The sequence below is a fragment of the Dasypus novemcinctus genome, chromosome 5 (genome assembly GCF_030445035.2).
Source record: "Dasypus novemcinctus isolate mDasNov1 chromosome 5, mDasNov1.1.hap2, whole genome shotgun sequence".
Lineage (NCBI taxonomy): Eukaryota > Metazoa > Chordata > Mammalia > Cingulata > Dasypodidae > Dasypus > Dasypus novemcinctus.
The window spans coordinates 24,161,854-24,182,248 of NC_080677.1; the positions used below are offsets into that span (position 1 = coordinate 24,161,854).

The window sequence follows — 20,395 nt, forward strand, 5'->3', positions numbered from 1 at the left end:
TGTGTATGTAGTTATATTTCTCTATTTTAACTCTGTATATTTGCTTTTTCTATCTTTTTTATTGGTCACATTTTTTAAAGCCTTTTCTCTTGTGGATTTTTTCAACTTTTGCTTTTATTTATCATGTCTATGTGAGTTCTCCAATTTATTAATTTCTGCTTCTGTTTTTACATTCTTTTTTCTCTCTTTTGGTGGACTTTTGCTTTTTTATCTTTTTTTTTAAACCTTTTTATGTTGGTATGTTTCTTTTTCTCCAGGTCTTCTATTATCAATCCTTATTGTAATAAATGCATTTAAACGTACAACTTTGCCCCTAATACCACTTAGACCATATCCTATAGGTATAAGTAGAATTACCATTGATATTCATTTCTATTTAGTCTGTAATTTGAGTTTTGATTATTTAATACAAATTGTTTATAAGAATGTCTTAAAATTTCCAAGTAGTTAATTTCTCTTTTCTTTTCTTTTCTTTTTTTTGTAGTTTGCTTGTATTATTTATTTGCTGTTTATTGAGGTTCAGTAAATCTTCACATAACAAATAGTGCTGTTCTAAATTCTCTCATATACCAATTCATTTTTCTGATTATTTATTTTCTTAGAATGCCATCTTCAATCTCACAGCTAGAATGTGTATTTTCTTTCAAAATTGTCTTGAATTAACAGTTTTTACTTTTTTATAGACAATGCTATTGTTTGTTGCGTAATTATTGCAGAGTTGTACTTTATTATAAAGTATTGCTATGTCTTCTTTAAAGTTTTTTGCTTTGAATTCCTTTTTGTACTGTTTCATATTATTTTCCTGGTATATCTTTATATATACTTTAATTTTCAATATTTTTGTAACATTTTGGTTTAGGTCATTTCTCATTACAGGATTTAATTCTTTCCCTTCTCTCTAAGAATCTTCATTTTTCTGTTGAGGAATTTAACCCATGTTCATATTCATTATGATAGCTGTTATATTTGGACTTATTCCTGTCATCTTATTGTGTAACTTCTACTCATCATGCTTAAAAGAAATTCTTGGCTCGACATTTTCTAAATTGTTTGTTTTCTACATATCATTTATGTTTTATTATGGGTTTCCTTTAAATTATTAACCAGCATATTTTTATTGATGTCAAATATTAATCAGCATCTAAAAGTATTATCCCTGACAATAATAAAAGCTAACATTTATTGGTCACTTAACTATGTGCCTGGCAGTATTTTTAAATTTCTAACTTTATAAATTTAAATAATTCCTTACCACTATCCTGAGAGAGAATAGTTCCATTATTATCTTCCTCCTTTACAGATGAGGAAACTGATAAAGGTAAGTTATTTTCCTAAAGGCACATGGCTAGAGTGTAGTGGAATTGGGATTCAGACTCAGGTACTTTGGCTTTAGAAACAGAGCTTCACCACTGCCACTATAACACAGTTATGTCTCCCTTTCTCCATACTTTCACCTCCCACATGATGGAAAACAATCTGAAATTTTAGTTCTAGATTGTTATATCTCTTCTATTTTAAGAGGGCTCTCTGAACATTTAGGTTTTAAACACAAGCAAATTTTGTACTTGACATTAAATTTTTTTTGTTCCTCATTGTTTCTTGCATCACATGCTTTCCCCTTCTTATGTCTATAGAGTACGCACTCAAATAATGTTTTTCAGAAAGGACGTAGAGATGGCATACTTCCTGAGTGTTTTCCTGTGTGAAAAAAAGGCCTTTATTTTGCCCTCATATTTGAATGATTATTGTTCAATAGAGATTTCTAGTTTTTATTTGGACTTTTGTAGACATTACTTCATTGTTTTCTAGCGTTGAGCAGTGCAAATGAAAAATTCTATATAGTTTTTCTCCTTGGATATTTAGAGGGTTTTGAGATGGTGTGAGTGCGTGTGTGCATATTTTATATTAATTCTTGGGACACTTTATTCTGAACACTCAAATCTTCCTTCAGCTCAAGGAATTGCTGTTTTGTTATTTTTTCTCTTTAGCCTCTTTCTTTTAAACTTTTATTATTGTTTCTCTCATATTACCTTTTTTTCTCTATTTTCAAAGATAATTCCATACTTGGTCTTACTCTGTAAGAGTGTCAGCCCTGTATGTTCTTCTATTCAACCTTTATTAAGGTTTAAAATTAGGCAAATATGTTTCTTCTCAGAGTTTTTGAAAGGCCCTTTTTCATCTCAGCTGTTCAAATAGTATGGATGTAATATTTTCTCAAACTTCTTTGATGATAATTTGAATTTTTATTTAATATTTTCTTCTCTTTCTTGAAACAACTGTTTCCTGAGAGATCAGTTCATTTGCTCACTCATCATGGTGTCTCCCATTCATGATATTTGTGTCTTGTGATTCAATTGTATAGTCTTATTTTCAATTAGCCAATGTCAGGATGAGTAGCTTACTACAGGGTTGTGTGGGAATTTGGGTAGGAAAGCGCTGACTGGCAGATTTCAGGACAAGTGGAAACCCACCTGCCCCTCCCCTTGGCTGCAGAAGTAGGAGAGGAGCTACCATGGAGACAGAGCACTTTTGAGATTTCACTTTTGTCCTGAGGTGCCTCCCCCCACCTTCTCTTTTTTTCAAATTCCCAGGTGTGTGTGTGTCCCTGAACTTTCTCTGGACACTGTCTTACTTTACTCTCCAGCTCCAAAATCCATGTTAGAAGGCTACTGCATCTATGAGAGCTTTTTAAAAAACTACCCAAGCTTGTCAATGGGAATAGTAAAATGGGCAGTCTTATGCCTCTTGCATTAATCTAATACAAGTTCCATGAAGATAAGACCTATGTCTACACTATGCTCTGCTGTAGTCACTGACAATACCTAGAACACAGTGGGTGTGCTGTAAATATTTAGTAAATTGGGATTTTCTGGAGAATTAAAATATTAATATAGTTTGACCTAGTAATTTATCTTCTAGGAAGTTATCCTAAGGAAAATATTTAGAAATGCTTATCAAGTTTTTGTTCCACAATGTTATGCTATTTATAATTATGAAAATGGAAACAACTCAAAAGTCCAACAGTTATTATCTAAAGTATTATATATTGAATATATAGATGGAATATTTCATAGAAATTATTTCTATTCTTTTATTCTTCCAAAGTTACAATCTTCAGGCATTGGCAAACCTGTTTTATCTTAACGAAATATTTTTTGTTTTTTTTAAACATATCTTAATAGGATGACTTTAAATTATACCTTTTAATTTGCTATAATTTTCAGTAGTATTATATCATTGTTTTTAATTTTTATTTATGTTTCTATGTAGCTTAGAATCAAATTTTTAAAATCTAAGAACGAATGATAAAGGAATTACTTTAATATAATCACACTTTAATAGACAATAAATAGAGTATATTTTTATTTTATTACAGAAAACGTCTCCTTGAAAATGGTGAGGTAAAGCTTTCATTTTAATCTCTGATAGATTTATGCATTAAATTCTAGTTCAAGGATAATTCACAAAGGTATAACCATGCTACTAATGTACCATCAGTAGTGTTTGACTTGAGCCTTGGAAATACATTTCTGCCAATTCTTTTCACTCTTTAATCTGCTCTCAGTTTAGAACAGTATAAGCATTTGAAAGGCAGAAACCTGATATATAACTGTGGAATATCAAAAAATTAAATTGCCTTCATTCATGTACTTATCTAGGACAGGCATTTGGTGTCACAGTGTTCCAGTCCACTGAGCTAATCAGCTGTAGCCCATCACGATGGCACTGTGGTCTTGTGACATGTGTGCTGCTGCCACCACACTCACTGACTGTCAGTCTCCAGCTCATTATAGGATACAAAAGATGGTATAGCATTGTTCCTCTCTTCAAGTATATATAATTTTATGATGGAGACATGAAACAAATAAGACAGCATTCAATGTGGTGCTGAATTACTTGGGCATACAAGAAGAAAGGGAAAGATCAGTGTCTACTGGAAATATGATTTCATAATAAGTAGAACTTTAAGGAAAGGTTAAAATTTATAAGTGAGGACAACTGTATTTGAGCATAATAGGAGTAGTATGATAATAAATAATGATTTTTGAAGTTATTATGTGCCATGTCCTATGTCATTGAATAATCATAATTATATTACCATTTTGCAAATAAGGAAATTACATTTATTAAGTGATGCTAGCTGTTACAAAGACACACCGACATCTCAGTGACTTAACACAGTAGTTTATTTCTTGGCTCATATAAAGTTCAAACGAGGAGTTCCTGACTAGAAGTTGGCTCTACAACATGCAGTGCCCGAGGGACCCAGACTCCTTCCATGTGTGGCCCTGCCATCTCTAACATGTGACTTCCAAGGTTGACGTGTGGTGGCTTCACCTCCGTGCCCCAGAAAAACATGCTCTTGAACTTAATCCCTTTCAGTATGTGAGGACCCAGTAAATAGGACCTTTTGATGAGGTTACTTCAGTTAAGGTGTGGCCCAGCTGAATATGATGAGTCTTAATCCTATTACTGAAGGCCTTATAGGGAAGGCCTAAAAGGGAAAAGTCGGAGGGAGAAGCCAGAAGCTGAAAGTCAGGGGAAACAGGGAGAGAAGGAAGCTAGGAGTGGCCACGTGTGCCTTGTCATGTGACAGAAAACCCAAGGAGCAAGGATCGAGGGCAGCCAGCCCCAGAATTCCTCTGACATCTGGGGGAAAACATTTCCTTGATGGCACTATGGTGTGGACTTCTCCTAGCCTCAGCACTGTGAGCCAATAAACTTCCATTGTTTAAGCCAACCCATTGTATGATATTTGTTTTGGCAGCCAGGAAACTGAAAGAATGTGCCCATCTGTATCATGTCAGAAAGGAGAAAAAACCTGGGGGATCATTCCTGGGAGGTTAGTAAGGGCTGGTCCTAGAAGACAGGTGTACACCACTTCCTGCCACAGCCAGAACTCAGCCACACGGCCACACCCCACTTCCAAGGAGCCTACACTTAACTTCCAGATAATGAAGTCTAGCTGTGTATCCAGAAAGAAGAACAAAGGGGCCTTTGCCAAGAAATAGAGATGTAGAGGAAATAGTAACTTGCCTGAGGTCTCACAGTTAATTCATAGCTTTCAAAGTGGTAAGGTCAGCACTCATTGCTTACTGTATGTGCAGGGCATTTTTTTCCTAAGTGATTTATATATATATCAGTACTTTCATCCTCATAATACCCTTGAGGTAGGAGGTACCTGTATTATTATCTGTTTTACTGGTGATGATTATTATCATCTGAATTTTAAAGATGAAGAAACTATTGCACAGAGAGGCTAAGGAACTTGTCCAAGGTCACAAAGCTGAAGTGACTTTAGTTCTTTGGAACCGATGAATTTGATCTCAGGCAGTCTAACTGCAGAATCCAAGCTTTTAACCATTCACTCAATTTTGCAGTGCTACCTCACTCAACTAGTTTTTAATGTAAACTACTCCCATGTACATCAACCATGATTGTAACATTGTAACAATTGCAGCATTACCCAAATTATATACTTTATATTTTAATATTTTATACTCTATATTTTAATATATTTATCTAAAATAAACCCACTTTTTAAAGAAATCTACTCCTTAATTTTCTGCCTTTCTCACATATTTTTTCTACTTTCTCATTGTCATTCATTTTTCCATTCTTATTTTGTCCATTTTCTTTTTTTAAAAATAATACTACAGAGCTAACAATTCAGTTCTTTATTATATACCTACCACATACCAAGCCCTTGCTTTAAAGAATTTACAGTATAGTGGGGGTGGTGTGACAATAAAAAAGAATAATTATTTGCACAATGGTAAAAGTGCACCAAAAACATAAAGGTACTTAGAAGGAAGAATGGCTAAGTCTGTATGGAGGGGGTGAGGAAGTAGGAAAATTATTTTTTTAAATGACCTTAAAAGGAGGAATAGGAGTTTTCCATGTTCAGAGGTGCAAAGAAGGTCCAAGGTAGTAACTAAAGGCAAAGGTAGAACTAAAGGCAAATCTGTTTTGCTGATATATAAATAAAAAGAAATAGCAGAACACGGGCTGGAAAAATAGACAGGGTTCACACTGTGAAAGCTATGTATGCGAAGAATTTAGACTTCATTCTGGACCTTATTATTTAGAAGGGGTGATATGGTTAGATCTGAGGTTTAGCTATTTCAGGTCTGGTGGCAGTGAAGCACAGAGTTTTTTAAAAGGTAGAGCAGAAGTCAAGGAGATTAACAGGGACAGATCTATCAAGTCTCTTAATCTCTTTAGACTGAAGAGAATATGCTCACCTCCTGGTGTATGGGCAGATTGGAGATTTACATTTCTAAAAACAGTAGCTCTTATATATGGAAGGGAATGATAAATTTCAGTGTAGTGCAAATGTAAAGTATTGAATCTGCCGAATTAGAGGCTGACCATTTACCCAAGTCCCACTTGGACTCACAAATGATAAATCTCTCTTCTTACATGGTTTGGAAGACAGGAACTATTTTCACTTTAGGCATAATAGGATGTAGAGGGCATGAAACCTGGGGGAAGTAAGATGGTGTTATTTTTCAGATGTGATATGAGAATGAAAGTTTATACATTTCAACTAGTTTCAGGTACAGGTGCTATTTTTACATCTCTGTGGTTCACTTTCTCACTTCCTTCAGGCCATTATTCACAGGTCACCTTTTCACTGAGGCCCACCCTGATGACCCTCCTTAAAATTGCAACTTTGATTCCACACCGCACCTTGCATGCCTGGCTGCTTTCCTGGCTCCATGTTCTTTGCTGTCATGCATTTCACTTTCTAACAGATTATATGTGGACTTCTTTATTATACTTATTATCTGTCTCTCCTTTCTACATATACTAGAATGTAAGTCTCACAAGGGAGAAATTGTCCCCTGTTGTTCTGTTCTCTGTTTATCTGAAGCACTCTAAACAGTACTGGGCATATAATAAGCATTAAATTTTTCATGAATGAGTGAATTAATATGAAATACTTAGTACTAAGTTAAAAGATTCTTGTCCTAATGGTTTTACTTTATTTCATATTTATTCTAAAATATATAGAGTGAAAATGTCCTTTTGTTTTGTGTTTTTATAGCTGGTTTTTCATGCATTGCAGTTGTTAGCATTTACTTCCCTTGCTGTTTTAATTATGAGGCTGAAGCTGTTTTTGACACCTCACATGTGTATCATGGCTTCCTTGATATGCTCTCGCAGGGTAAGGCATTTGTTTGTCCATACTACACTAGAGAGGAGTTACCATGGCTTTTCTGAGCACTCCACTAAATGTTTTTAACTTAAATAACAAGTGATATAAAGTGTTAGTTCATGAGTCAATGTAAAGTAAGAAAAGCTACTATAAGTAGCTCTGGAAATTAACTGATTTTAATTGATTTTAACTGATATTTCTATGACAGGTGATGAGGCACACTTTCTCCACTGTTGTTATCCTATCCATAAACATGGTCTTTTAGAGTTAAGCAAGAATTTCCCAACCCATCAAAATTCTCCTAATGTCCTCTTCCAATACTAGAGTAGATGCAGTATAATTATTCTAATATGGTCCTGTTTGGCTCAGAGAATACCTTGTAGAAATTGTCAATCTTGGGTTCATTTAGTGTATCTAACACTAAGTTTCCAAGTAGCTGGAATCTTGGGACCAAGTTATTCCTCAAAATACCTTATTTATTTTTATTATGAGTTAGTTGTCTTAGAATATCATGATACCTATTTTGATGAGAGGGATATACGTGACAATACTAGTGGGTTTTCCCTGATTATACAAGGTGTTCATAGAAGGTAGTCAAAACATTAAAGCATTTAATTCTAGGGTGTTTCAAAATTGTACTTCACTAATCTTAATCCCTGGGAGTAAATCAATACTAGAGAGATCCAGTTATTCCTTAATTCTTTTGAGAAGGGAGAAAACTCCATTTTTAATTGGATCCTTTAATTCCAAAATATTTATTGTTTTTAAGCAATATTAAGTTTTAATATGGATGGTAATTCCATATGTTATGTGTAACAATATCAAATGGTAATCTACTTGATTTAAGTAGCAAGGTGAGAATTTATTTTTGATTCTTATAGCAATCTTCACATAAGAATTATAAATAAATGGTTTTTTTCATTTCAGCTCTTTGGCTGGCTTTTTTGCAGAGTTCGTTTTGAGAATGTTATCTTTGGCATTCTGACAGTGATGTCACTTCAAGGTTGTGCAAATCTCCATAATCAATGGAGCATAATAGGAGAATTTAATAATTTGCCTCAGGAAGAACTTATACAGTGGATCAAGTACAATACCAGACCAGGTATATAGCTATTTAGTTTTACATGTAGTTTTACAAATGCACATAAATATATACTCACACATTTATATGTTATATAGTTATGTTATTTTATATAATTTAAACACACACACAGTCATAGCCTCATAGATTCGAGCTTCTTGCAGTGTTCATCCAATCAAACCCTTTCAAAAGCCAATTGTGCCCTCTTTAAATTCCTGCTAGATAACTCTCAAAAAGACTTATAATTAACACCAAGCAATTAGTGATTTTTCACTTTCATAGATCTTTATGGTATTCTAACATAACAAATGACAAATCAAAGAAATCTTTAATGACAAAATTTCGGACCTTGTGACAGCCCATTGGAGGAGTTACTTTGGGTTGCGGGGAGTTTAGTGGGACCCTCTACCACTTCAATCTATGGTAACCGTGTGCTCTAACTCTATGTAAAAGCCAGTCATGTGCAGAGAGCTTAAAACCTTGGACATTCTGCTTTCTTCCCTAACTCATCTCAAAGAGGTGAGTATATATCCTTTTAAATACTTCAAAACCTTTTTTTAATCTTTCTTTTCTTCCTATCTTTATTTGAAACACCTCAAGTAGGTAGAAAGTAAGGATATTCTACAATATTTTTTATATATAAATCTGCAGTCTAGTCCAAGACTATTTTTGTTTAGTAATTTTCTCTGACAGAAATTCTTCATTATGGTTTATTTAAATTCATCCTGTGACTTCTTAAGTCAGTTTTCTCATCTCTTATTTGATAGCTAACATTTTACTAATAGCCTTCATTAATTAAGGTAAATCTTTATAAGCTTCAACTCACATATTTGGTTTATAGCTTTCAAAGGGTGTGAGTGACACTCCTCACTTAGAGCTACCAGTTTAATTAGAACTTTTTAATTAGCCTCCAGCTGACTTTTGCCCTTTAAGAGAAGGTGGTCACTCCCTTTCCTCTCCTTTGTCCCTTCCCAGTTACAGCTATTTTTCCCAAGCTTTAAAAGCTACTTGTTCTTAAATCTTTTCTTGTGCCTTTCTTTGTTTTAGTGATTGTTTGGGGGTTTGTGGCAGAGACAGCCTACATTTGGCAACTTATCCGTCTGAGATAACTACCCCCTCAAACCCCAACCTTATTTTCAGCCACCTCTTCTTCAATCTCTTATAGATCTTTACCTCCCTGAATAAGAGCTTTCTCGTGGTTACCACATATTAAAAGATGCCTAAAGTTCTGTAGTGTAGGTGGATCTAGTGCTCATATTCAGGTCCTCAGGTAAGCTTGCATAATTTGAATACCACACAGAGGTGCCCAGCTGAGAGGACAAGTGGGAGCTGAAATCTAGCCATGGCCCATTTACCTGGCCATGTCCCAGTGGGGTTGAATGGAGTCAGAGGGGATAGCTTTTCTAATGCATACAGTAGGCTAAGTGAAGGCTTCAGTGTATTAATAGGAAAATACCTTGTACTTTCTAATATTTTAAATTATTAGAACAAAACATGAAATCTTCCTGTATTTTCTAGTCCTGTATGGCTCTGTGGTACTGGCTCTTTGCATAGTGCTTAGACATGCAGGAAGCTGTAGGGAAATGAGTAAGAGGTGGGCTCAGACACTTCCTCCCTGTGCAGTCTTGGACAGTCACTTAACTTTGCCATGTCTCAGCTTCCTCATCTACATCATAAGGATAAGGGAGAGAGGGACTGGCCACCTGAACTGAATTTAAATGCAGAGCTTTATAGCCAAGAACAATTTTTGAGTAATAGTACCAATAACTAAAATTACAGTATTTAAAAAGACAAAGCAAAGTATTGTGCCCATATGAGGTTCTGCACTGTATGAAAAGCTTACTTGGACATTGGAGCCAAAAGCTGATGATTTTCATAAGTTGACGGTTGTCAATATTGAACTGTTCCCAAGTTAGTCAAGTATGTCCCAACATTAGCATGATATAAAAAGGGACACTGCAGCAGAATGAAAAAGGAATCAATAATCCACTCTGTACATAGGTTAAAGTCATAATTGGATTTGTACCGTCCTCCCAGTTTGTTTTCAAAGATTAAATGCTACGTGTATACGTCTGCCTAAATAGGTAGCTTAAACTTACGTCAAAATGTCTGCAGCAGTTTGTCAATAAAGAAAACCATTTTGTTAAGTAATATGATCTTGTTTTTCAGATGCTGTTTTTGCAGGTGCCATGCCTACAATGGCAAGTATCAAGCTGTCTACACTTCATCCCATTGTAAATCACCCGCATTATGAGGATGCAGACTTGAGGTTGGCAACCAATTGAATATTTCAAGTAGCCTCACTTACTATTGATTCTTAGGAATTGGGAAAATTTTTATGTGTATGCACACACACACAACGTATATGCTGTCATCCTCATCTGCCATGCTGGAAGTTAAGAAAATTGATGATTATCCAGAATTTGTATCTTTTTTTTCTGAAAACTTAAAAGCAAGAGTCCATTTTTCTCAAAGTGAAAAATGTGTCACATCTTTATGACTAGTGTTGATGTGTATGTGTGTGTGTTCCAATAAAGGTGCTCAATAGTAGTAGTAATAGGTGGTGGGCCGGATTTAGCCTGAGGCAATAGTGTTGCCTGTTTTAGACTCCACGAGCCCTCCACCTGATTTAAGCCACCATTCTAGACTTTACACTATTCTAGGTCTTAAATTATTCTGGATCTGAAGATCTCACACCATTCTGGATCTTACTGGTGGCCATATGACTACCCTTTTTTGATAGGTAGAGAGCATACATGAAATTTACTATACCACCTTCTTTTATGAAAATTTAGGGTATTCTTTTGTGAGTATTCTTGCTTCCATTGAGGTCTGGAATTTTTTGTTTCCCTTAAATGATTGGTATTTTTCAAAAATATGCTGAATTCTGGTAGTTGTCACGGTAATCTTTCCCTTTTAGTGGGTTTTTGTTCTATTATTCAAAGTAAAATTTTTAATTATTTCAAGTTTTATGTCTGGTTGTTAATAGTGGTTATCCCATACACTTAAAATCCTAAGCAGCATCTAATGCCTAATTGGTAATGTGTCCAGGATTTCATGAGAACTCCCATTTAGTGACATATGATCTGTTGTGCCATATATGGTGTATATCCCTGGTTCTCAAGCTTCTGTTAAGGTGCATTTTCTACCTGCTCTAATACCATAGGTACCCACTGTTTAAATGTTTTATTTACTACATTCAGCCTTAACTCACTTTTTAAAAAATAACTTCTGTAGATGAAAGTATCTACTGAAATCTATATTTTCACAACCTACAGCCTCTGAGTATATTCCACAAGCAGATTATTTTGCGAACTATGCGAAGCGTATTTTGTTACCTGAATTATCTTGCCACCCAGTACAACTGTAGACCAGTTTATACATTAACCAGCAGAATACACTAAATTCAAAGTGCTGCGAGTTTTAGCTTATATAAAAAATAAATAGGAATGTGGAAACTGCTATCCCTAGAATATTTTGTAATGTTTTTGGTGCTATGTATCACAGCCAGTGAGTGTTGGGATTTTAATTTGCTATCATAATTTCTTTGGTCCATTTGGGTATCATTTATTTTAAAATCTCTTAACATATTGTTTGAATTTCAAGGGCCCGGACAAAAATAGTTTATTCTGCATATAGTCGGAAAGATATGAAAGAAGTGAGAGATAAGTTGTTGGAGTTACACGTGAATTATTACATTTTAGAAGAGGCATGGTGTGTTGTGAGAACTAAGTGAGTATTAACACTATGCTATATGTTATATATATATATATTTTTTAATGTAATTTTTAAATAGAGAAATTGTAGGTTTACAGAAAAATCATCCAGAAAATAGAGTTCCTATTTACCACCCCTATTATTAACATTTGCATTAATGTAGTCACTTTATTACAATTAATGAAACAGTACTACTATAATTTTTATTAACTGTATTCCACAATTTACGTTAGGGCTCACCATGTTGTATGATATTATGGTTTGTTTGGTTTTTAAAAATTTCTATTCTAGTAGCATATATACAACCTAAAACTTCCTCTTTTAACCACATTAAAATATATGTCAGTGCTATTAACGACATTTGCAATGTTGTGCTACCATCACCACCAAAACTGTTCCATCACCTAAACAGAAACTCTGTACTAATTAAGCATTAATTCCCCATTCCTTATATCCACCCAGCCTCTGGTAACCTGTATTCTATTTTCTGAATCTATTCTAATAATTTAATATCAGTGAGATCATACAATATCTGTTCTATTGTGTCTGGCTTGTTTCACTCAACAGGATGTTCCAAGGTTCATCGATGTTGTCACATGTATCAAACTTCGTTACTTTTCATGACTCAATAATATTCCATTATACAGATATATCACATTTTGTTTATCTAGTCATCTATTGTTGAATACTTGGGTTATATCCATCTTTTGACAGTTGTGAATAATGCTACAAACATTGGCATGCAAATGTCTTTTTGGGTTCCTGTTTTCAACTTTTGGAGGTATATACCTAGAAGAAGGATTTTCATATGAAAATTCTTAACTTTATTAGAAATCAATTTTGTGTTAATTTTTGATCCGTGGTGTGAGACAGGGGTCTACTTCATTCTTTTGCCTATGAAGATCCAGCGTTCCCTGCACTGTTTGTTGAGGAGACTATTTTTTCCCCATTGAGCAGACACAGCACCCTTGTCAAAAATCATTTGGCAATAGATGTGAGAGAATCCTCAGTTCTATTCCATTGGTTTGTATGCCTGTCCCTGTGCCAGTTCCATGAGGTTCTGATTACTGTAGCTTTGTAATAATTTTTAAAATAAAAAATGTAAGTCCTCCAACTTCATTTTTATTTTTCAAGATGAGGCTTTGGCGATTTGAGGCCCCTTACCCTTCCACACAAAATTATTAATGACGGGCTTCATGATTTCTGAAAAAAGGCTTTTAGAATTTTAATTGGGATTGTGTTGAATTTGTAAATTGCTGTGGGTAGAATGAACGTCCTGATGATACATAGTCTTCCAATCCATGAACACAGTGTCCTTCCATTTAGGCCTTTTTAAATTTCCTTTAGCAAAATGTTTTGTAGTTTTCCATATACAAGTCCTTTACATCCTTGGTTAGATTTATTCCTAGATATTTGATTCTTTTATTTGCTATTCTGAGTGGAATTTTATTTTTAATTTCTAATTTGAATTGTTCATTTCTAGTGTATAGAAACATTACTCATTTTTGTGTGCTGATCTTGTACCCTACCACTTTGCTGAATTAATTTGTTAGCTCTAGTAGCTTTCTTATGGATTTTTCTGGGTTTTCTATATATAAGATCATGTTAGATGCAAATAGGGAAAGTTTTAGTTCTTTCCAATCTGGATGCTTTTTATTTATTTTACTTGCCTAATAGTTCTAGCTAGAACTTCCAGTACAATGTTGAATAACAATGATGACAGCAGCCTTTCTTGTGTTATTCCCGATCTTAGAAGAAACACTGTCAGGCTTTCACCATTGAGTAGGATGTTAGCTATGAGTTTTTCATATATGCTTTTATCTTGTTGAGGAAGTTTCCTTCTATTCTTAGTTTTTCTAAGTGTTTTTATCAAGGGAGGGTGATGTATTGTGTCCAATGCCTTTTCTGCATCAATTGAAATGATCATGTGGTTTTCCCCTTCATTCTGTTAATGTGGTGTATTACATTAATTGGTTTTCTTATGTTGAACCACCCTTGCAAACCTGAAAATAAATCCCATTTGATCATGACTATAATTCTTTTATGTGTTCTTGTATTTAGTGTGATAGTATTTTGTTCAGAATTTTTGCATCTATATTCAAAAGGGATATTGGACTGTAATTTTCTTTTCTTGTGGTGTCTTTATCTGGCTTTCATATTAGGGTGATTTTGGCTTCATAGAATGAGTTAGGAAGTGTTTTCTTCTTTTCAATTTTTTGGAAGAGTTTGAGCAGGATTGGTATTAAATCTTCTTGGAATGTTTGATAAAATTCATTTGTCAAGCCATGTGGTCCTAGACTTTTCACTGATTAGAAGTTTTTGATGACTGACTCTTTTTACCTGTTCTTGGTCTATTGAGAACTTCTATTTCATCTTAAGTCAGTATAGGTAGTTTGTATATTTCTAGGGATTTGTCCATTTCATCTAGGTTGTCTAATTTGTTGATGCACAGTTGTTCATAGCTAGCTTCTTATAATCTTTTTTATTTTTGCGAATCAATGGTAATGTTTCCCCCATTTCATATCTGATTTTAATTATTTGCATCATTTCTCTTTTTGTTAGTCTAGCTGAAAGTTTGTAAATTTCATTGATCTTTTCACAGAACCAACTTTTGTTTCCATTGATTCTTTATTTTTTATTTTCTCTTTCATTTGTATCTACTTTAAACTTTGTTATGTTCTCCCTTCTGTTTGCTTTGCATTTATTTATTTATCCTCCCCCCTTTTTGTTGTTTGTGCTCACTGTCTGCTCTCTGTATCCATTTGCTGTGTGTTCTTTCCATTCTGTTTGTCTTTTCCTCTCATCTTTCTCTTTAGAAGACACAGGGAACTGAATCCTGGGACCTTCAGTGTGGGAAAGAGGCACTCAATTGTTTGAGCCACCTCATCTCCCTGGTCTGCTGTGACTCTGTCTCTTCTCTGTGTCTCCTTTGTTGTGTCTTCTTCCTGGGCCAGTTCAGCTCTCTGCAGCACAATCTGTCTACTCCTTATGGCACTGCCCAGCTTGCCTTCACCAGGAGGTGAGTTGAACCTGGGGCTTCCCATATGGTAGACAGGAGCCCAATCGCTTGAGCTACATCCACTTCCCTGCTTTGCGTTTAGTTTGTGCTTCTTTTTCTAAATCCTTCAGTTGTGAGGTTAGGTTAGAGTATGTTGTTTAATTTTCATATATGTGTGCATTTTCTAGTTCTCCCTTCTTATTGATTTCTAGCTTTATTCCATTGTAGTTGCAGAAGATAAATTGTATGATTTCAATATATTTTAATTTAATGAAGCATTTTTTTGTGACCTAACATATGGTTTTCCTGGAGAATGGTTCGTGTGCAATAGAGAATAATGTATATATTTTTTCTTTTGGATGAAGTGTTCTATTTATATTTGTTAGGTCTAGTTGGTTTAGAATTTCATTCAAGTCTTCGCTTTCCTTATTAATATTATTTCTAGATATATTCCCTATTACTAAAAGTGATATATTGAAGTCTCCTACTGTTAATGTAAACCCATTTATTTCTACCTTCAAATCTGTCAATATTAGTTTCATATATTTTGGGGCTCTGCCATTAGGTGAATGTATATTTATAATAGTCATGTCTTCTTGTTGATTCTACCCTTGTATCAAATATTAAAGATTTAAATTTATTGTGACTTTCTTTGTAGCTTATATTGTAAAGCCTATTTTGTCTGATATCAATAGAGCTACTTTAACACTCTTTTGGTTACTATATGCATAGTGTGTTTTTCTATCCTTTCTTTTCAACTCTGTCAACAGCACGTAGTTGGGTCATGCATTTTTCAATCCATTCTGCCCATCTCTGCCCTTTGACTGGAGAGTTTAGTCCATTTACATGTAAAGTAACTACTCATAATACACAGGTTTCTTCTGCTATCTTGCTGCTGGTCTTTGTGTTATACCTTCTTTTGCCCCTCAATTCTTTCATTAATGCCTATATTCATATTTATTTGTGGGTTTTTTTTTTTTGTAGTGTACCATTTTGCTTCCCTTCTCAAATCCTTCTGTATATATTTTTCAGATATTTTCTTTGTGGTTACCATGGTGTTACCTAAATCTATGGTAAACATGTTTGATTTAACACTAACTTGACTTCTAGCATACACCTAACACTATTCCCATACCTCTTCATTTCCCCACCTTTTTGTTGTACTTTTTACAAATTATATCTTTACACATTGTATGTCCAAAACCATAGATTTATCATGACTTTTAATGCATTTGCATTTTAGAACCTGTAAGAAGTAAAAAGTGTAGTTACATACCAAAAGTACCATAAAATTACACTGGCATTTATGATTATCCATATGGTTGTCTTTACCATAGATTTTTTTCTTTATGCAGCTTAGAGCTAACTTAATGTCATAGGATATAAGATCAGTATTCAAAAACCAATTCTGTTTCTATATACCAGCAATGAACAAATAGAAATGTAATTAAAATCCATTATATTTATAATATCATTTAAAATTTTAGGAATATATTTAGTGGAAGCTGAGCAAGACCTGCACAAAAGCTACAGAACATTGCAGAGAAAAATTTAATTCATGAATTGAAAGGCTCAATATTGTAAATATGGCAAATCTCCCCAGACTGATCTGTGGATACAATGCAATTCTGATCAGTATTACAAGAGGATTTTTGTGGAAAATGATAATTTGATTCTAAAATTTATATGGAACAACAAAGGATCTAGAATAGGCAAAAATTTTTAAAAAAACAATGATGGAGCATTTTAAGACTTGTGATAAAGCTACAAAAATCAAGACACTGTGACATTGTCCTAAAGATAGGTAAATGAAACATAAAAGACACTTCAGAAATAGGCTCACATTTATAAACTCAGTTGATTTTCAGCAAAGACATCAAGGTAATTATAGGGAAGAGAAGAATTTTTTCAACCAATTGGCTTAGCACAGACTTTCATATGCACACACACACACAAAATAACCTTCACCTCACATCTTTAAAAATATTTTTAAGAGGATCATCGACATAAACAGAGAAGCTATAGCCATAAAATATCCGGAAGAAAACATAGAAGTAAATATTTGTGACCCTGGATTAGGCAAATATTTCCATGACAGATGCAAATGAATGAATCATAAAAGAAATAATTGGTCATTTGGGCATCTTAAAAATTAAAAATTTTTCCTGTAGAAAGACACCATTAATGAAAATAATATTCAAGCCACAGGCTGAGAGAAAATAACTGTAAATCTTTTATCTGAAGACTTCTACTTTTAGGCAAGTTTGAGTATCAGGGGATCAAATTTATCTGCCTTCCTGGAATAACAACAACAACCATGAAACAAAGCAGACAAAATTCATGAAAAATCAATTTTCAAAACACTGGGCATGAGGTGATAAAGGTCAGTGATCCTTGAAGTATAGGAAACAAACAAGGTGAGCTGTACAACTCCTCCAGCTTACTGCCTTGAGAGAGTTTCCAGACCATGGCAGAGAGGAATCACTGTGGAACCCAGCAGATTGCCAAGTCGAAGAGATAGAGCTCAGAACCTTGGGAGACTAAGGAAGTTAAGGTTGTGAGGCAGATTCTGATAGTCAAGGAATCTATGTCATAACACTAGCTGGATACAACCTAAGAAACAGATGCCTTGGGGGCTAAATTCTATTGATAAAATATTAAAATAACCAAACATCCAGGTTTTAAGGTAAGATTTCAAAATGTCCAAAGAAATAGGAAGCAGTGGCCTATGCAAAGGAGCATGATAAAGCATCAGAAACCATCAACAAGGAGGAACAGACCTGGGGAATCCAAAGACTTTTTGGAAAAAAAAATCTTATATTGCTCAAAAGCTAAAGGCAGGGAAGTAAATATGGCTCAAGAGATTGAGCTCCTACCTACCACATGGGAGGTCCCAGGTTCAGTCCCCAGTGTCTCCTAAAGAAGACAAGCAAGACAATGAGCTGACATGATGAGCTAGTGTGGTGAGATGATACAAGATGACTCAACAAGGTAACACCAATAAGGTGATGCAACAAGAGACACAAGGCTGAAAACATAATGAGAGACTTGACAAAGCAGGGCGTGGAGGTGGCTCAAGCAATTAGGCATCTCCCTCCCCTGTGGGAGGTCCTGGGTATGGTTCCTGGTGCTTCCTAAAACAGGAATATGAACAGACAGCAACCCTGGCAATGAGAGGGTAGGGAAAATAAATAAATAAAATCTTAAAAAAGCTGAAGGCAAACATGGACAAAGAACTGAAGGAAATCAGGAAAACAACATATGAACACAGAGTATCAATATAGGGTTAAAATTATGAAAAGGAACCAAACAGAACTGAAAACCATAGTACCAGAACTTTAAAATTCTTTAGACAGGTTCAACAGCAGGTTGGAGATAGCAGAAGAATCAGATAACTTTAAGGTAAGGCAATTAAAATGATCCAGTCTGAGGAATAGAAAGAAAAAAAGTATAAAGAAAAGTGAACAGAACCTGAGAGACCTATGGGATACCCTCAAGCATACTGATACATACATCATGTGATTTCCAGAGGGAGAAGAAAGAGAGAAAGTGGCAGAGAGAATATACAAAGAAAAATGGCTAAAAACTTCCCAAAGTTAATGAAAAAACTTGAATATACACATCCAAAAAGGTCAATGAACTCCAAACAGGATAAACTCAAGTAGGTCCAAACAGCGACATAATATAATCTACTTTCAGATGCCAGAGAGAATTCGGCAAGCCACAAGAGGGAAATAGTGTTATGTGTAAGGGAGTCTTAGATTAAGTGCCATTCTTTCACTAGAAACCATTGAGGGAAGAAGGTAGTGGGATGATATTTAAGTGCTGGAAACAAAAAATTGCAAGCAAAATTTTATATCCAGCAAAACTATCTTTCAAAAATGAGGAAAAGATAAAGACATACCCAGTGTGGTGGTCTGAAGCTGTATGTACCCCATAAAATCAAGTTATTAAATTTAATTCATTCCTGTGGATGTGAACCCATTGCAAATAGGACCTTTTGATAAGATTTTTCCCACTTCAATCAGGATGGGTCTTAATCCTATTACTGGAATCCTTTATAAAAGAATGAAATTGAAACAGAGAAAAAGCCACAGGAAGCAAAGAGGCAGGGCATCAACAGAACCTGGAAGAAAAGGGAAGGACCAGGAGACGCCACCGTGTGCCTTGCATGTGACAGAAGAGCACCAGCAGCCAGCCCCAGAATGCCACAGTTTTTGGCAAGAAAGCATCACCTCAGTAATACCTTGATTTGTATATTTTTCAGGCCTCAAAACTGAGTGAATAAATTCCCAGCCTAGGAAATTAAAACACCCAGATAAACAAAAACTGAAGGAGTTCATCAGACTGATCCTACAAGAAATGCTAGAGGGAATGCTGCATTGAAATAAAAGAATGCTAGACAATAGATCAAAGCCACATGAAGAAATCAAGATCTCTGGTAAAGGCTCTAAAAGCCATATACCTAAAATGTAATGATAAATCAATGGTTTTGGACTTCTAATGAATGAATATGTAGCTTATGACAAGAACTGCATAAAGGTGGGAAAGAGGTATGTAGGAATGGAGTTTGTATATGCTATTGGAATTTAGTATCAGATGCAATAAGATTGTTCTAGAACTTGAATATTAAACTTAGGCCCATGGGAACCACAAAGAAAATATTGGAAACTATGCACAGAAGGAAATGAGAAGGGGTTCCAAAAGGATTGCTACAGAAAAATCAGTGAAATTCAAAAGTAGGCTGTAATGGAAGAATTGAGGGTCAAAAAGGTGTAAGACTTACAAAAATGTAATGATAAAACCACTTTATGAAGCAGTTTGACAGTTTCATAAAATCGTAACCTATACCTACTTATGTATTGACTTAAAATAAAAGAAAGCATATGTCCATACCAATGCTTGTACATAAATGTTCAGAGCAGTTTATTTTTGTAATAACCTAGAACTAGAAACAACCCAAATGTCCATCTATGTAGTATGAATGGATATATATATATATTATTGGAACATATTATTGGATATCTATACAATTGAATACTGCTCTGCAATAAAAAGAAATGAACTATTGATACAATGGGGATGAATTTCAAAATAATTATATTGAGTAAAAGAAGCCAGACAAAAGAAAGGCTACAATATAGAAAATGTACATTAGTGTATAGTGACAGAAAACAGAGCAATGGTTGCCTGAGGAGGGAGGGAGTTGGCAGGGGCAAGAGGGTAGAATTACAAAAAAGGAATTAGTAAACTTTGGAGTGATGGATATGTTCATCATTTTTATTGTGGCAGTGTTTTCATGGTTGTATACATATATCAAAACTTATCAAACTGTACCCTCTAAATATACACAGTTTATTGAGCAGTTATTGAGCAATTATGTCCCAATAAATCTGCTTAAAAATCTGGCCAAGACTTTTATCCAAAATATATAAAG

The 20,395-nt window shown here is 34.5% G+C and overlaps 1 protein-coding gene across 1 annotated transcript in view; it reads left to right on the forward strand.

The window, feature by feature from the left end:
- DPY19L2 (dpy-19 like 2) overlaps positions 1 to 20,395 on the forward strand; it is a 132,317-nt gene that overhangs the window by 108,553 nt on the left and 3,369 nt on the right. The window contains exons 17-21 of the mRNA XM_058296781.1: positions 3,377 to 3,401; positions 7,052 to 7,171; positions 8,090 to 8,264; positions 10,413 to 10,512; positions 11,850 to 11,975. Coding sequence (XP_058152764.1) covers positions 3,377 to 3,401; positions 7,052 to 7,171; positions 8,090 to 8,264; positions 10,413 to 10,512; positions 11,850 to 11,975 — 546 coding nt within the window. The remainder of the gene's footprint in view (positions 1 to 3,376; positions 3,402 to 7,051; positions 7,172 to 8,089; positions 8,265 to 10,412; positions 10,513 to 11,849; positions 11,976 to 20,395) is intronic.